Below are 17,012 nucleotides of genomic sequence, written 5' to 3' on the forward strand. Positions count from 1 at the left end.
GTAAATGGCCGACAGGGATAGCAAACGCGTTTCAATAAGATATTGCCAAAAGATCAAAGAACTGTGCTTACCTAAATTTGTTATCCCAGCAATGTTTGGTTATTCTGGTCCTTGAAAGTTAATCTTGAGCCCCTGATGGATCCGAACTCTGGAGAATATGGACTTGTTCCGGATCAGATTGAACTGTATCGACCACTATCAAGCGACAGCAACACAATACGACCCTCAGCTTCGCAACGATATACGCCCTTCCCAGATTTCCAAAGGTCCAAAAGTTCCTATAGTCCGCATTTTTGGAGCCACTGAAACGGGTCAGAAAGTATGCGCTCATATTCATGGCGCGTTCCCATATCTGTACGTGGAATACGAAGGAGGTTTATCTCCCGATGAAGGTTTGTTGAATGGTACTTATTAATCTATCGTTAAATCACTGACTTACTCTAGTCGGTGCTTACATCTATCGTCTTCATCTATCTATCGATCATGCGTTGGCTGTGAGCTACCGCAGAGATCAGAAGAACGATAATGCCAGGTTTGTGGCGAGGATTACCCTTGTCAAGGGCATTCCCTTCTATGGTTTTCATGTCGGTTATCGGTTCTTCTTGAAGATCTACATGTTCAACCCTGTTGTCATGACTCGGTTAGCAGATCTCCTTCACCAAGGTGTCATTATGAAGCACAAGTTCCAACCGTACGAAGCACATCTCCAATTCCTTCTTCAGTTCATGACGGACTTCAATTTGTATGGCTGTGACTATCTAGAGTCATCCAGTACAGGATTTCGGTCTCCAGTTCCTGAATATGACGAAGAAACGAATCCTTCACATATTTGGCACAGTGAATCTATCCCACATGAGGACATTACCGACGAAACTGCACTCCCTCGAAGTAGCCATTGCTCAGTTGAGGTTGATATATGTGTTCAAGATATACTCAACAGACATCGAGTCAAAGAAAGACCACTTCATCATGACTTTACCGAGCGAGCTAACCCCCTTCCCTCAGATATGAAGCTCGTTTACAGCATGGCTGGTCTATGGAAAGATGAGACCAAGCGACGCAAACAAAAAATGCAAGACCCCAGTGAAGGAAGCAGTCCGTTTCCGCCAGAGGTTCTTGTATCTATGTCGGCCAATCCGCGTGACTCACAGCCTCAAGGTTGGATTCATGAGGACGAGCACCGAATTGAGATTCAGAATCTCATTTCAAGGGAGAATGTTTCGATTGATGGAGACGAGCTTACTTTTGAGACCTTTGCAAAGCCTCATCCCTATGAAGAGAATGTCAGCACTGCATTGGAGTCGGTTGAGGACCTTTTCCCGGCCAAACTTGCACTCGCTTTGGGACTTCCCTCAGGTGTGCAACCCGACCAGGATCCGGAGAGTAGCATTCTTGTTGATGAGGGAAAAGTCCGCCAAGTCAGAGAGGCTCACGATGACTTTCTGCCCGATGATTCAGACGAAGAAGCCATCATGACATTGGTGGCGATGGAGAAAGCTGCAGCAGAAGGTTCCCGTAATTCTACAAGTAATCTACCAGAAGAAGACCTGGAACAGGCCGTAGCGCTCGATATCGGCCTCGGCAGACTAGGTCTGAGGCCGTTCTGGTCATTAATCCTTGGTGTTGGTCGAAGTGGCCTGGCCTCAGGCAAGTTGCCTAGCATTCCCTTGGGCCCGGATCTATTTGATTACGCAGAGGATTACGGCCTGGTCGGACGTGCATTTGACGCACCAAAATATACCTCGTCCAGTCCAACACAACTCAAACGGCCGTTGCCCGACCTCCTATCAATCCAAATGTCCAACAAAAGGCTTAGATTTGACGAGCAGCCAATGGCCGACGAGGACGAGATGGACTTGGTCCCTATCCCTTCAACAGACCTAAACAACTCACTCACATCTTCTTTCAGGGGGGCATCCATTCTAAAAGACCCTACTGGTATCAGCAAGAGCATTGTCTCCAAAGGTGCTGCAGGGTCAAACCAAAAACTGAACTTCCCTACTGTTAAAGACCAGAACGATCCCAATACGAAGCTCCGTCTTAGTCAACTGAGCCAAAACTCGGCTTCGCAACAAACCGATGGAGGCCGACACGCCAAACATGTCTCCTTTGATCCCAGCAGCTTTCTACCTGCTGAGGCAGGACCCTCGCAAATGACTTTGTCGTCGTCCTTGGTATCATCTGGGGGAGACGAAGCAGAGAACGATAGCCAGCATTCTAAAATCCAGCGAGCTATGCGCAGGTTCGCCAGTCCGCAGGTGCATTTATTTTCTTCACTGCCCCCCTCTGCGGCTTCTATGGTTTCCTCTCTAAAGGAACACATGCTCCCTGATGTCCTCTATCAAGATGCATATTACAGTAAGGAGAAGGATGTCCCTGGCCGAACGCGTGAGTACGCTGGGAAAGAGTTTCGCTTAGAAGGCAACACTTTGCCATTTCTTCCCGAATTTGACCCAACTGCTACATCACCAGCCACCTACGGTCTAAAATATGAATCTCTTGATAGGGCCACCACTGAACTTCAGTATGAACGACAAGGAAAGGAGTGTTCTTGGAGGAGCTGGGAGTTTGCAAAACCCCCACCCACATATAAAGAGGTTGAGGATTGGGGGCTTGAACAGGAGCGCAAAGCCAATACGCCAGACGGATCCAGATTGCCGTTAACAAATAGACACTATCATTCTCAAATTGAAGGGCCGACGCCAAAGAATAACCACGGCTTCGAGTACATGCCAGGCAAGAAAGCGACAAGCGTTCAGCACGAGGTTCAATCCATGAGCACCATGAGCCTGGAGGTTCATGTGAACACGAGAGGCAATTTCGTGCCAAACCCAGAAGAAGACGAAGTCCAGTGTGTTTTCTGGGCAATCAAGTCTGACGAAACTTCCACCGACAGCCAGAACTTAGTAGGGACTGTCCAGACGGGGATGCTACTATTGTCTAATGATGTCGAGTTCACACAACGTGTTCAGCGCCAGACATCTGCCGATGTTATCGAGGAAACGTCTGAATTGGATCTTATGGTCCGCATGGTAGAAATCGTGAGAAATCACGATCCTGACATTCTGACAGGGTATGAGGTTCATGGCAGCTCATGGGGCTATCTGATTGAGAGAGCGCGATTGAAATATGACTATAATCTCTGTGACGAGTTTTCTCGCATGAAAACAGAGTCACATGGCAGATTCGGCAAAGAGAACGACCGATGGGGATTCAATACCACATCCACGATTCGAGTCACAGGTCGACACATGGTCAATGTCTGGCGTGCAATGCGAGGAGAGTTGAACCTTCTTCAATACACTATGGAAAACGTCGTGTGGCATCTGCTCCGTAGGCGGATACCCCATTACTCTTGGAAATCATTGACAAGTTGGTACAAAAGTGGCAAGCATCGAGAACTCAACAGGATGTTGAAATACTACCAGAACCGCACCAAACTCGATATTGAGATATTGGATGCCAACGAATTGATTGCCAGAACTAGTGAGCAGGCTCGACTCCTTGGTGTAGACTTCTTCTCGGTTTTCTCGCGAGGATCGCAGTTCAAGGTAGAATCGATCATGTTCAGGATTGCCAAGCCAGAGAATTTTCTTCTCGTGTCGCCTACTCGCAAACAAGTCGGCAGTCAGAACGCTCTCGAGTGTTTGCCACTTGTCATGGAACCACAGAGCGCCTTTTACAACAGCCCTCTCTTAGTCCTTGACTTTCAGAGTCTCTATCCAAGTGTCATGATCGCCTACAATTATTGCTATTCGACCTTCCTGGGCCGAGTCACTAATTGGAGAGGCACAAGCAAGATGGGCTTTACCGAGTATAAACGTCAGCAAGGTCTCCTCACACTTTTGAAGGATTACATCAACATCGCACCAAATGGTATGATGTATGCAAAGACGGAAATCCGCAAGTCACTCCTTGCCAAGATGCTAACCGAGATCCTCGAAACCCGAGTCATGGTTAAAAGTGGCATGAAGCAAGATAAAGATGACAAGACTCTCCAGCAGCTTCTCAACAACCGACAGCTTGCTCTCAAGTTGCTCGCCAACGTCACTTATGGTTACACTTCAGCCTCGTTCTCTGGCCGTATGCCTTGCTCGGAGATTGCGGACAGTATCGTACAAACTGGCAGGGAGACTCTTGAAAGAGCAATCGCTTATATCCATTCTGTCGAGAAATGGGGCGCAGAGGTTGTGTATGGCGATACTGATAGTCTGTTCATCTCCCTGAAAGGTCGAACGAAAGACGAAGCGTTCGACATTGGCAACGAAATCTCGAAGGCGATTACTGAGATGAACCCACGACCGATCAAACTCAAGTTCGAAAAAGTCTACCACCCCTGCGTCCTCCTCGCCAAGAAAAGATATGTCGGCTACAAGTACGAGAGCAAGGACCAAGTGAAGCCTGAGTTTGACGCTAAGGGAATTGAGACTGTCCGCCGTGATGGTACGCCTGCGGAACAAATGATTGAGGAAAAGGCTCTCCGTCTACTATTCGAGACGGCAGATCTCAGCCAGGTAAAGGAGTACTTCCAAAAGCAATGCCAAAAGATCATGCGCAACAATGTGTCGGTTCAGGACTTTTGTTTTGCGAAAGAAGTCCGTCTAGGCACATATTCTGACAAAGGTGCACCGCCTGCTGGTGCCCTCATCAGCACCAAGCGCATGCTTCAGGATGCTCGCGCAGAACCACAGTATGGCGAGAGAGTTCCTTACGTTGTCATAAGTGGTGCTCCAGGAGCTCGACTTATCGATCGATGTGTTGCCCCCGAAGAGCTTCTCGATAATCCACAATGGCAGCTGGATGCCGAGTACTACATCTCCAAGAATCTTATACCCCCTCTCGAACGCATCTTTAATCTCGTAGGTGCAAACGTGCGCCAGTGGTATGATGAGATGCCAAAGGTGCAGCGTGTTCACCATGCAACTACACTTAGCAACAAGAAGACGACGCTAGAATCGTACATGAAGTCCACACACTGTCTTGTCTGCAACATCAAATTCTCACAGGAAGACAATCCTCTCTGTCCAGTCTGTCGCACAAACATTCCCTTGGCGCTGTTTTCGCTCCAGACGCGATTAACTACCGAGGAGCGTCGTTTGCAGGAGATACTCTCCCTTTGTCGTAGTTGCTCTGGTGTTGGGCCTGTGGAGGATGTCCAGTGCGATAGCAAGGATTGTCCTGTATTTTGGACACGTATGAAACAAGTCAGCAAGACAAGAGGGATGCGGAATACCAGTCAGCCTGTGATTGAATCTCTGATAGAGGATGTTGACAAGTTATCGCTGGATTGGTAAAAACATAAAGGTTGGGCAAACAACTGTGTATTATTTTTGACTTCACGTCTGTTTTTTTATCTACATCGAGGCGAATTGAATAGTAAGCTTTGGGGGAAACTATAGACATATCACAAACTGTTGCACTTCTGAGGTATTAATTTTGAGCTTGCATCTTTTTTCAGATTGTTAGCGAGTCGCCACAGATAAACACATCACAGCTGGCAATAAAAGTAAGTGTCTGATAGGGGACGAGCCCACAAGATGATCGATAATGGGATCAATGTATCATTTTATGGCATACGCTGTTTTGTCAGGCACGCTTCTGCTGCCCACATTGTACTTGCAAGTCTTGCATCGATCTTTGCTAATAAACTTATCCCTCAACTCCTATCCCTGTGTGGTTTTAATCTTTCCTGTCTGCTCGTGATACTACGTCAGAATCAGACGTCTCTCCCAAAACGAAAACTCCTATTTTTCTCCTTCGCTTGATCATTTCATGGCCCAGACAGACTTCCTTCTGTGTGCCGGGTATTCAAACACAGTTCTCCCCCCATGCTTCGACTTGCATAAACAATTCCAAATGAACCTGCCTTCCTGTCGTAAGCTCGTAAACGCATTACTGTTTACCGCTGCTGCATCCATAATTTTGCAGAAACCCATGATCCCTAAATAACAAACGCAAAAGGTCTGGTAAACAGCCCCCGGTACTCCTATTCTATGTTTGTGCATCCTTTTTACCCCCTATTCCACAAATTGCATGTAAGCTCGCTTGCCATTAAACCTGGTTAGAAACCTAAACCAAGGTGAAGAGACAACTCGAAAAATCGACAGACGGATGCATCGTTGGCGTTGCATGTAAATCATAGCGTGCGTTCAAGACAGCTTCAAAAGCGTTCAGGGCGTAATTACTTCATCATCATGAGTGTGACACCGGCTGGGCGGCGTTGTAGAAGATGCGAGATCATCCTCTGTAGGTGTGGTAGTGGGTGGTCGTATGGGAGTACCCAATGACGGATCTGAAGGTCGAAGAGGTGTTGTCAAGGGCCGACCCCCTGCATCTATTCTGGCGCTGTCCTACATGACACCAAAAGGGGCGCCGAAATTGGACGTACTCTTCAATTTCAACGGAACATCAACCTCGATGGCCTTACCATCGGTTTCGCCATCGCTAGCATCTGCATCGTCTTGGACATCGGCAGATCCATCCCCTCCGATAGAGTCACTCTGCTTCAACCCATGTGCTGAAGGATTCAGCCCAGAGGGGCCGGCAGTGGGCTCCGGTTCCTGAGATTGCATAACAACCGGAAGAGCGTTCTGTCCTTGGCTAATGGGCTCCAGTTTCCTGTGTACTTCTTCCCAGAAGAGTTCGTCTTTAGCCGGCATATTCCTGAGCATGAGAGGGCCTTTAAGGGGTTTGTCGCCGTCACTGGGTTCCATCATGACATCCAGTGCATTGGGATCCAACTCTTCAGTAAATGATACAAACGACACTTTGGAGTCGCGCCTTTCGGTTGGTTCCGGCACAGGCAGAGTGTCATTTTTCTCCTCTTCTGCAATAGCAGCTGCTGTACCGAGATCGATAGTCGTTTCAACAGTTGGCGTGGCGCCCTCTCCAATGATGGATGCTGGGTCGGTCGGGTTGATTTTGGGGAAAACCGAAAGGGAATGGTTTGGGGTGTGGCCAGCGTGCATTGTGAGCCGGCGAGATTCTACAGCGGAAAGAGCTTGCAACGTATATTCCTTGGACGAGCCGCGAATGCTTGTCGGCTGTCTAGACTGCTCCAAACTTTGAGCAGCAGGTGCAGGAGGGGATGTCACCGGAGAGGCTGTATTTTCGGGAGGGGATGCGCCGGCGGCGAATGTGGACTTCTGGACCGCAGTGGCCTTAATCGGGATACCTTCCAGCTTAGGGTCGATTTCTTGCACATCTATGACTGGCACAGGCGTAGCCATGTCCTCTGTTGGGGACGGAAGAAAGTCCTTGGCTACCGGGTTTTGTGTCTGCATTCTGGGATCAAGAGGGACAAAAGGTGATGATTCGGGTTGTGTTGTGGGAGACACGCGAGCACTACTTGGTGAGAAATAGTGAGGTCGTCGAGACGCACCATCAAGGCCGGGTGGAAGAGATGACGCATCGGCCATGGAAACACCGACCGGGATGGTAGGATTTTGTGCCCTTGACACGAGTCGTCCTGGTGGAGCAGGGAAGTAGGAATTGTCCAAAGAGCCCTCACCGCTTCCACCACGCTGACTCGCCAGAGGCGAAACCACGCCTGTAACCTGGATGCTTTGGGCTGTGACAGCTTTGAGAGCACTGTTTTCTCCTTCAAGTCGATGAACTCGTTCCTTGAGTTCTTGGATTTCTCGAGCCATGCCTTCTTTCTCAGTCTCCCAGCTCTCCCGGACCTCGTCCATTATGATTCGCTCTTCTTGGTAAACCTCTTCGACACGTCGACGGTTGGCTTCGAGATGATTTCGCTCTGCTTCCCAAGCTTCACGAATTGATTGGTTTTGCTGCATGAGGCGTTGAACCACATGCAGCGAAGATTGAGAAGCAGCCACGGCGTCTGCGGAAACGGATCTCGACAAAGATGCACCAACGAGGCCAGAAGACGAGGCAACGTTGGGTAGAGGAGCTGTAGATGATGCAGGGAAGCGGAATTCGTGTGCAGGAGGCGGGCCTCCGTGAGTGGGAGACACAGACGCAGGGTGCCCGTCAAAAGCGTTGGAAGAATCGGCCTGCTGTGGGTAACGCCGGTTGTTTGGCGGAACAGACTGGGCTGCCCGTAAAGAGTCTAACGAGAGAGGGGATAAATCGTTGTGATGAAGCGGTAGAGCACTCGCTGGAGGAATTCGGCCGCGTTGTAATTGACTCTGACTATAATCTTGGTTGTGTGGTTGACATGGGTCGAGATAGTGCTGTGGATATTGATGACGAAGAGTTCCGGCTCGAGGATACGAGTTGGGCGGAGACGGGATACTGGAAGCATTGCGATATGAAAGATGGCTATTGAGGGAAAGAGCCGAATCAGTGTCGTAGCCGCCCGATGGCAGAAAAGCCTCGGGCGTGAATCTCGCAGCCATAATCATGGAAGGCACGTAGAAGGTTGGTCGCAGTGGAGCGTGGAATAAATCGGAGGAGTAGTGGGGGATCAATTTTTCGTTAGGAACTCATAGGGCGGTTGAAGTTGTTCTAGTCGATTTCTGAAGACTGGATGTTGTTGGTGCAGGCACTACTGAGCAATTGTCGTTGAGGTGTGGATTTGAATCCAAATTTGGTAACGTCGAGCAAGGTGAGATAAGGAAGGAAGACTCGACCAAGTTATTCTTTTTTTTTCCCCTTTGCTTGGATACTCACAAGGGCGAGTGAGACTAGATCCGAGACCAAATCCAAGGGATACTTCGAAATCTAGTATGACGCAGACCAGGTGGGTCGTGTACTGACACTGATTAAGTGGTTGATGAAAATACCAAGACAGGTTCCGTGAGTGTACGGCATGGAAGTGTGCGAATATTTTCGTCTGATCTTGTTCAAGTCCCTGTTTTATTTTTTGCGACGCGCCTATCCGCCAAGCGCAAGGTACAAGGACCCTTTATCTCGAAGAAGGTTGTAGTGGGAGTGGGAGGATGACGCTTTGCGTTAGGGTGCGCGGTGTAGTGATAAGCTTGGAAGATGCGAGAACAAAGTGATGATGTTAAGCAAGAGCAGAATCGACATAGATTTAGAAAGAGCAGGTAATGAAATGAAGTACTCCGTACAAAGGTGGAGAGATGAGACGTCGAGGTATGGAAATGAGTCAAACGAGGCAAGAGCAAATTAATTACCTTACATTGGAAAAGACGGTGACATTGATGATTTGTTCCTGCGCCAAAGCCAAGTTCGGGTCGGTACCTGCCACCCCATCCATGGAAAAGTATCCGACCTTCCATTTGGTTAGTACCGTAAGGTTACTTATTCCTGCCCAGACGCTGGGGAGGGTGCGCGTGCCGTGAAAAGACCAGGGATGGGAAGGTGTGGAGAGGGAGACTTGCACGCCACACCCAATAATCGTTAGAAAACACTTATTACCGGTCGGCGAGACCTTCTACTACGTACTCTGTACTGCACATGGACTAGGCTCTCATTGCAATTACTCGGGCTGATTATTGAGAACAAAAATATCCCTGGTTCAATCAAGTCATTTACATTTATATGGGTATCATATTAACCGTCAATCTCGCTTGATATTATCATATTTATTCGAGGTCTCATGACCAGATATCTTTAGTGGTTTTTGGTGTTACCCCTCGCCGCATATTCTCGTACTGAAGTTATTTCCAATTTGGCTGAATTGACCCCTGAACCCCCAGATTTTCTCTTCCACCAGATGAGAGGAATGTCTGAAAACGGATGCGACTACCTTTCCGAGAAGAGGATATTTCCCTAAATGGACCGTGTCTTGCTGTCATATCTCGGTCTTACACAGACTACAGATTATTGGAGGCGACCTAATGCTGAATTAAAGACAGCTTGTGGCAAGGTTCCCTTGCTTTGTCTAATCCGAAATCACAAGCATTCCACCATCTCAGTCTACCAACATTATCTGTCATGCCTCACTCGACGTGCCCCTAGTTCGCTTGTTTGCTTCTTTTGACTTTTCTGCTTGGTTATTAGCGAATGGTTTGCAAGGGACGGTGCGTTGCGGCAGAGACCGGACCGCCGGGAGGGCCAGAGGATGGGCGCCCGGACGGGTCCTGCTCTGAGAAATCAACCAAATTCTGTCCCAGTATCAAATCATTCAATCAAGACAGTGCACTACGTGTACAGTATGTACGCACCAGTGTCCGTTGTTTCAGGCTCTCTGGCACATTATCTTGTTATGAACGTATGTACTGCACTTCAGCGGGCTCTCTGCGGCCATCCTTCGGGGATTCATGCTGGACCACTTCTCTTGGCTGTATTGCCATACCGACAGGGGCAATGGGCCAACAGCACGCGGGGCTGGTTCAATGCAAAGAAAGTTCAGAAGACCCTTTGTACAGGGTTGGTTGGTAGGTTGCAACTTCTCGGCATTATCACCTTAGTCTAGCACCCAAGACACTATGGAGGTAGTTTTGGGTACAGACACACAACGTCGATTCCAATACCGGATCTGTTTGATACGACAGACTGCGCTTCCCATCCCTTGATGCTGTGCCTCTTAAACGCGTACCTGGTGTCGAGCTTGTCAGTGTCAAGGTCGCATCCTGGCCTCAGATCATCATCGATATTGCCACTCGATCTACATGATTGGCAGTGTGTGCGCCAGACACCAAACGGAACGCCTCCAAACTTTCCCACTGCAAGGGCGACCTCCACTGCGGTTCGGCCCCTTCAACGTTCTAGTTTGAGTTGGTGTTATCTAGAATCTTTCATTGGGTCTCGAGACTAATTTTTGCCATCTTTCTGGTTAACGCTCAAGCACACTACCAAACCAGCCTACCAGCCCAAACACGCATCGATAATAGGTAGCTTTTGTACAGTAGTAGTACGTACTCGACACCTAAAACTGTCCCAACCTTCCATTATCAATGCTCCACATTGGAGCCGAGTGTACTGAACAACACATCAATGGATGGTACAGTACACCTCACACCGCGCATTATCTGAGAGGGTTTGCTGGCAACGCATTGCAGCCTAGCCAAGCCTAGTCTCGCTCAGCTCAACCCCTCTCTCTGTTCCCCTGTTTATCGCCTTTCTCATCAATTACACCAGAGTCAGCTTTGCCATGTGGCTGGCTGGCTGTGGTTGAAGAATGTGTGTAACCCAAACCATCCAGGCTAGGAAGGCCTGGTTCCTGATCTAGATCGTTAAGCTTTACTCTCGATCCCGGTCTGCTTCACATGTCAGTGAATGTCTGACTTGAATTGTACCTGATTCTATTTGTGGGTGTTAAGCTTAGTGCCAGCGAGGTAGCTGTATGAGACATGTGATTTCTTACATCTCAGAAAGGCTTTTGCATGCCATCGGAAATGATTTGATGGTTCAGCAGCCGGGAGGTTCTTGTCAGTTCCCCGTGTCTCTTTACAAGGATCTATCCAGTTGAGCTTGAATGCTTAGCCAAGAATCTAGTGACGATATATGTCGTTACATCAATGTACCTAGTATGATTCATTCTGTGCCATTGACACTGATACCTGAATCGTCCGTGAGTCAGAGACAACAAGCGCCCGTTAATCAGAAATCTTCAATCGTCCTCGTAAGGTTCAGACGAAACAGAGGTGGGGCTGCAGATACGGGCCACCAGTGTGTCGGGAAAATCGGTCATGAATCCGTCAAGATAAACTGATGGTCAAGGCTACACGTCCAATTATCAGCTATCGAGTAAATAGTAAATATCTAAGAATAGCGTCATTATGGAGTTAGAAAGTTTGTTTTGTCACTCTGCTTGGCAATCAGGCGGGTCACAAAAGAACAGGGACAGGAAAATGTCAGACAGAATTATTAACTAAAGATGATCTAATTTTTCAGTCAATCACCGAATCCGTAATGGTTTTTTATGTGACCCATTGGCAGTATGATTAATTGTATGTAAGATGACTGATATTCCCATGCTGACTTTAAAAATCGAAGGATATGTTCTCATTTTGCACAGAGTAAGCCGGCAATGATGTCTTGATATGACAGTGATACTGTATAGAAGTATCGTGATAACACTCAATAATCTAAGGAATTGCTTCATTTGTTCGTCGTGCAGATTGAGAAGTCTACGTTGTCTAACCACGACAGATACTATAGAAAGTCATTCGATGTAACAATAAACACATGTGGTAAGAACAAAACACCGTTGACGCCAGCCCCCCTGATATAGTTGTCCGAAATACACTATTTTATGCCAGCATGATGATTCTCAATATTCGATGACAGCCATGCACTCTAGACGCCCATGGTGAAATCGTGCTCGATACCAGGCGTCACACTGGCCATAAACTGAACACATGTTAGCACGAGAATATTCTCGTCAATCGGATAGTAAACATACCTTGAGGAAGACAACCAAGTACTGGTCCACTCGGATAGCAACCTCGTGATCATCAATCTCGGCTTCCTGTACCTCCTCCCACTCATCCTTGTCAGCCGCCTCCTGAGCACCCTTGACATCTAGCTTTCCAATCTCGTCAACCAAACCTTCCATTCCCGAAGTTGCCTGGTTACTACTGGCGTTACCGGCACGGAGCTTCTCACGGCGCAGGCGTAGAGCGGCATCAGCGCGGTCAAGCAATGTCTTCATGACTGAAGCGTGCTTGCAAGGGTGCACGGAGGCCATCTTGATGTTGTTGGCGAAGAAGGGGAAATCCTCGAGTGTCACTGTCTTGTCCTTGTAGTCACCGACAATATCCTCCGTCATGTCGGTGGGAGGGAGAGGCTGGCCGTTGGCGAGATAGCCCGAGAGATACAGGCGGGGTGTTCTATAGTATGGAGAGTACATGATGTACAATGTGTACGTTCGGTGGGCGCTGGTACTGTTAGCAGATATCATCGTAGCTTGGACGAGATACCATCATACCTGTTCTTAGAATCGGCTCCGGAATCTCTGATAATAGCTTCATCGTCGTCTTCATCCTCCATGTCGGGAATCTCGTCATCCTCCACAACCTCTCTGTCACCGACATTTCCCGAGTCATCCACCGTCCTCACCTCCTTGACCTTGAGCGGCTGCGAGCTGGCCAGCCCACCAGTCCGCAGCCAGCCATCTTCATCGTCGCTTGGGTTACCCTTGAAGTCGTCACCATCGTTAACAAGAGCTTCCTCGTGTCCAGCGTCGCCAGCAAAGTCATCGTTTAGACGACGATGGCAAGGAACGTTGCGTGTGACGAGAAACTGCTTGCCGGGAGGCAGATGGCTGACTCGGCGTTCGGGAGAGTCGGCATCGCCCCAGGACCAGGTCGGGAACTTGTAGACGAGATAGTCACCAGCAGCAACAAACTCTTCGGGTGTGATTTGACCAGTCTGGCGGAAGGTTGACTTATGGGATACGGGTGTATAGCGATCCCGGAGGGTGTTGACTGTTGAGTAGAGGAAATTCATGACGGTCTCGATATGAATAACTTTGGTTCGAGTTTTGCGGTAGTTTCCCGATTCTATAATGAACGGAAATAAATAAGCTTTGCCGTAGAACGGGCTCGTATCTTGTGTTGCTTAAAGGGTGCGGGGTTGAGTGAGCAAGCTTGCGAAAAGTTGTAGAAGGTAAAGTAAGTTTGGATTGTACGGAAAAGAACTATGTGAACAACCCTCGTCCTTTAGTCACGCCTACTAGAGAAGAAGTAGGATAACTGATAAAGAACAGGCAGGACAAGTGAGGTTTGCCTGAGTAATGCTCATCATGCCTGCACTGTCCACCGATGAAGCGATCACATGAAGGTGGAGGTGTGCGTGCCTGGACCCCTCATTGGCTGTCATGTGGGGGTGAACCAATAGAAATGTATTGAGCTTCGACAGAGTGGGCGTCAAAATAGTCTTATCTTATCAAGATGCACGTCATCGTTGGAGCTGTATTCACTTAACAAGTCTGGTGCCCAAGTCACGAGAAGGAAAGATGGATCATAGATAGTCCAAATATTATATAAGTCCTGATTAAGTGCAATGTTGTATGATATCGTGGTATCTTCTTCTGTCCTTCGCCTGCGTAACAAATCTTGATAAAACACACATCTATAAACGCCTGCTCTCATTCCTCATTAGCTTCCTCCTCTTCTGCCTTTTTCTTCTTCTCTTCTCGTTCCTTTTTCTTCTCTAGTAATTTCTTCAGCTTCTTAGCTGAGTTAAACACTCCGTTTGTTCCAGCTCCACATGATGCACATGTTGGGTCCTTTCTGTATCTCTTCAGGGCACATGGCTCGCAAAAGTAGTGCCCACACCTCGTCACGATCGGTTCCCTATATGACCCCTCGCAGATGATGCATGCGAATGGAATCTTCTCCAGCATGGCTATCTCTGCCTCGTCCTCGGGAGCTTGCTCTTTCTTGTCACGATTGGCGCTCGCAATGACGGTGCCGCCCAGGTTCTTCTTGCCCTTTGTGACTTCCTCCCATTCCTTGTCGAGCTGCCAGCCTTGTTTGACGTCTGTTCGATCGTGCAGGAAAATACAACTATCGCCAAATCCACAGTGGCCAGTCTTTTTGTAATCTTTACAGATGTCAGGCTTGAAGTCCATGACAGTGATAGTTCGAATATTTGTGGGGGCCTTGACAGGGCCTTTCGCTCTTTGGGGCGCATCAGGATTCTTCTGGATGAATGACGTCTGATTCGCGAGTCCTTTATATGTTCCATCCGGTTGTGAATCTTTCACGGTACCTCTTGTTGAGCCTAGGAGGTTCTTTGCTGAGAGCTCATTCTTATCTTCTTCATACCAGTTGCTGTGTTTTGTCGCGTCGTTCGTGCTTGTGATAGGTACGTTACGGTCCGCCGAGTAGATCGTAGCTGAGAAATCCTTCTTCCCTGAAGCCAAGTCTTTAGAAGATGCTGTGACGGTAGCGGCCTTTTTGCGCCGCTTGACGCGCTGTCCAGACTCGTCCTCTGAGGATGCGTAATCGCTGTCGTCGCTATCGGCTGGAGGTGGCGTCGCAGGTCGCTTTCGAATGTTTGCCTTGCCCTTTGCGCCTCTCTTCTTGAATACAGCGACGGGCGCTTGGGATTCTGTAGTTGAGTCTGCCATGTTTGCAAATTTCGATGGCCAATTTTTGAAATGGTGAGCGTTGGTTATCAATGCGACAGTTGGCGATTGGAAATCAAAGTTTCTACCTCAGTAGCTCGGATTAAATCCAAAAATAAGTGGTCATGTGACTACGCGTTGGTCTGGTGTTGGAGCAAGTAATTAAATTTCCTCAGAGCAGCATTGAGAAAATGTAGCTATTATTCTTGTAAGTAAACCTCACCCTTTTAATGCAATTTTATTAAAGCCATATGGCCGTGGAATCATTCGCGTATGCACTAGCTGATTAGCCTTTCTCGGTTTACAAGATTCTGTTGTTTCTTTAGGTTCATGATATACAATAAAACATTCTTAACAATGAAACTTTAAACTGTTTCTCATGGATTTATCATCGGCTTGACCCTTTCCATTAATCTTCATTTTTATTTAAGGGCAAGGTTTGAATTAAACACCTCCAGCTCACCAGCAAATTTGAGCTTACTGCCATGCGTGATCCTCCTATATCTCTCAACCATGGTGACTATCTCGCCACGATCCAATGAAAAGATGCTCAACAAGAATACTCGGGTCTCCCTTTTCATGGGTATTCTCGTGTGGCAACCATCCAAAGCTATCCTTTGGTAAGACAAGCACATCTCCAATCAATCTGGGCTCAGAAAGACTGTCTAGTTCATCACCAGTATGTTCCGTGTCCGTCATTTCTTTGAAGTAGTCCATGAGAACTTTCGTAAAAGCAAATGGTCCAGTCGTACTCATGACCTCTTCAAATGAAACTCCTTCTCCAGGCTTCTTGGACACAAAAAGCGTCTTGAGATCCCTCGCCACTTGTTCAACAACTGTCTTTATAGCCGGATGATCTGGCTTTGCTAATACTGAGTACTGGCATAGCTGTACGGAATACGGTGAACCAGGCCAGATTGGTTTCTTGTGATGATCGTTTTCTATCCCGATGACCAGATTTACTGAGCCTTGATATTGCTTGGGTATCCATTTTGAGACAGGCTGATGTGGATACACGTCGATATCTGTCCATACACCACCTTCGCGCAGCAGGATGAGATATCTCAAGAAATCGGCTTTCAAGATGGGATCTTTCAGGCTTGTAAAAACATCCGAAATGTTGGTGTCGAAGCGATCAAGAACGTAAGCGTCATTGTTGGCGTCGGTTATGCGCTCGTACCGCCAGCCAGGGTTTACGACACGCCATTGATGAGGGAAGCCAACTGTCCTTTCAGTGGGATTCTCGGAGTCGTCTTTCCAGCTCTGCCAAATCTTATGAGGAAATGCTTCTGTCTTTAATATGGTAGCACTTGTCCTTTCTGGCTCTTGAGGTGCGTTGTTTGCTATTGCGCATGTTAATATCTGATTGTATAGGCAGGTGGGGAATCCAGGACTCACGACTTATATGGCCATTATAGGCGTAATTGCTAGCCAAAAGCACGACAATCACAATAGCTGCCAGAAGAGTATACGTGTGTTTTCTATGCATTGCTGTCGATAATAACATTGTGACCAGATCATGTGTTTGTGGTTCAAGGGAGGCAAGCAAGAGGATGCGATCAATTGAGAATTGACTTCTATCAAGGTAATAATAAGACATTCCAGCCCTGTCCCTCACATCACGAGCCCTGGTCTGGGAGATGCTCAACGCCAGCCAATTACCAACGTCCTCTTACTGCCCAACGCTGGGCATCTTTGGAACTTCAAATATCGACAAGCAACACACCAAACGGATGTCGCGATATTGCCTGATGCTGGGTTCCGCTACCAACAGCATACTCAAACTTGGTAGAGTTCATCTTAGATCCTTGGTCATAACCAATCACAGCCTCTTGTATCGATGTATATTGGATCATGGCATGCCGTTTTTCTTCCTCATACATTGCAACAATGGCGATACCCGCGAGGCTAGATACAGCTTCAAGGACTTCAGACGAAACAAATAAATGAGTGCGGCCAACATGCATGGACGTTGGGAGATCTTTCCCCTCAGACTGGCCTTCACTCAAACTTCCTGCTTCTGTGTTCTTTCACGATTTATTCCAAACCACACGTACACGTCTCT

The 17,012-nt window shown here is 47.9% G+C and overlaps 5 protein-coding genes across 5 annotated transcripts; 1 reads left to right on the forward strand and 4 right to left on the reverse strand.

Moving 5' to 3' along the window:
* The first annotated feature begins 49 nt into the window (after positions 1-49).
* EDB82DRAFT_155877 (uncharacterized protein) lies at positions 50-5,530 on the forward strand. Its single transcript, XM_025734003.2, has 2 exons — positions 50-392; positions 445-5,530. The coding sequence occupies exons 1-2, from the start codon at positions 158-160 to the stop codon at positions 5,292-5,294; spliced, it is 5,085 nt and encodes a 1,694-aa protein (XP_025584853.1). The 5' UTR covers positions 50-157; the 3' UTR covers positions 5,295-5,530.
* Positions 5,531-6,170: 640 nt separating this feature from the next.
* Positions 6,171-8,360, reverse strand: EDB82DRAFT_426980 (uncharacterized protein; the record flags this gene model as incomplete). Its single annotated transcript, XM_025734004.2, has 2 exons — positions 6,171-6,328; positions 6,389-8,360. 2 exons carry the CDS (start codon positions 8,358-8,360, stop codon positions 6,171-6,173), a joined length of 2,130 nt encoding a protein of 709 aa, XP_025584854.2.
* A 3,370-nt stretch (positions 8,361-11,730) lies between these two features.
* On the reverse strand, positions 11,731-13,673 carry EDB82DRAFT_497227 (autophagocytosis associated protein). The gene is made up of 3 exons (XM_025734005.2): positions 12,803-13,673; positions 12,278-12,752; positions 11,731-12,225 (listed from the first exon to the last, which is right to left on the reverse strand). Exons 1-3 carry the CDS (start codon positions 13,321-13,323, stop codon positions 12,172-12,174), a joined length of 1,050 nt encoding a protein of 349 aa, XP_025584855.1. The 5' UTR covers positions 13,324-13,673; the 3' UTR covers positions 11,731-12,171.
* Positions 13,674-13,817: 144 nt separating this feature from the next.
* EDB82DRAFT_497229 (uncharacterized protein) lies at positions 13,818-15,078 on the reverse strand. Its single transcript, XM_025734006.2, has one exon. It carries the CDS (start codon positions 14,948-14,950, stop codon positions 13,964-13,966), a length of 987 nt encoding a protein of 328 aa, XP_025584856.1. The 5' UTR covers positions 14,951-15,078; the 3' UTR covers positions 13,818-13,963.
* A 216-nt stretch (positions 15,079-15,294) lies between these two features.
* EDB82DRAFT_460085 (nucleotide-diphospho-sugar transferase) lies at positions 15,295-16,515 on the reverse strand. Its single transcript, XM_025734007.2, has 2 exons — positions 16,346-16,515; positions 15,295-16,290 (listed from the first exon to the last, which is right to left on the reverse strand). Exons 1-2 carry the CDS (start codon positions 16,452-16,454, stop codon positions 15,455-15,457), a joined length of 945 nt encoding a protein of 314 aa, XP_025584857.2. The 5' UTR covers positions 16,455-16,515; the 3' UTR covers positions 15,295-15,454.
* Positions 16,516-17,012: the final 497 nt, after the last annotated feature.

This window comes from Fusarium venenatum (assembly GCF_020744135.1).
Source record: "Fusarium venenatum strain MPI-CAGE-CH-0201 chromosome Unknown EDB82scaffold_2, whole genome shotgun sequence".
In the NCBI taxonomy this organism is placed as follows: Eukaryota; Fungi; Ascomycota; class Sordariomycetes; order Hypocreales; family Nectriaceae; genus Fusarium; species Fusarium venenatum.

Excerpts from the sequence above, each read along its gene's own strand:
- EDB82DRAFT_155877 (XM_025734003.2), top strand. The coding sequence starts at position 158 with ATGGACTTGTTCCGGATCAGATTGAACTGTATCGACCACTATCAAGCG. Across the intron at positions 393-444 it reads AGGTTTATCTCCCGATGAAG|TCGGTGCTTACATCTATCGT; the intron begins GTTTGTTGAATG and ends GACTTACTCTAG.
- EDB82DRAFT_497229 (XM_025734006.2), bottom strand. The coding sequence starts at position 14,950 with ATGGCAGACTCAACTACAGAATCCCAAGCGCCCGTCGCTGTATTCAAG.
- EDB82DRAFT_460085 (XM_025734007.2), bottom strand. The coding sequence starts at position 16,454 with ATGTTATTATCGACAGCAATGCATAGAAAACACACGTATACTCTTCTG. Across the intron at positions 16,291-16,345 it reads CTATAATGGCCATATAAGTC|CAAACAACGCACCTCAAGAG; the intron begins GTGAGTCCTGGA and ends CATGCGCAATAG.
- EDB82DRAFT_497227 (XM_025734005.2), bottom strand. The coding sequence starts at position 13,323 with ATGAATTTCCTCTACTCAACAGTCAACACCCTCCGGGATCGCTATACA. Across the intron at positions 12,753-12,802 it reads GGAGCCGATTCTAAGAACAG|CGCCCACCGAACGTACACAT; the intron begins GTATGATGGTAT and ends TAACAGTACCAG. Across the intron at positions 12,226-12,277 it reads ACTTGGTTGTCTTCCTCAAG|TTTATGGCCAGTGTGACGCC; the intron begins GTATGTTTACTA and ends ACATGTGTTCAG.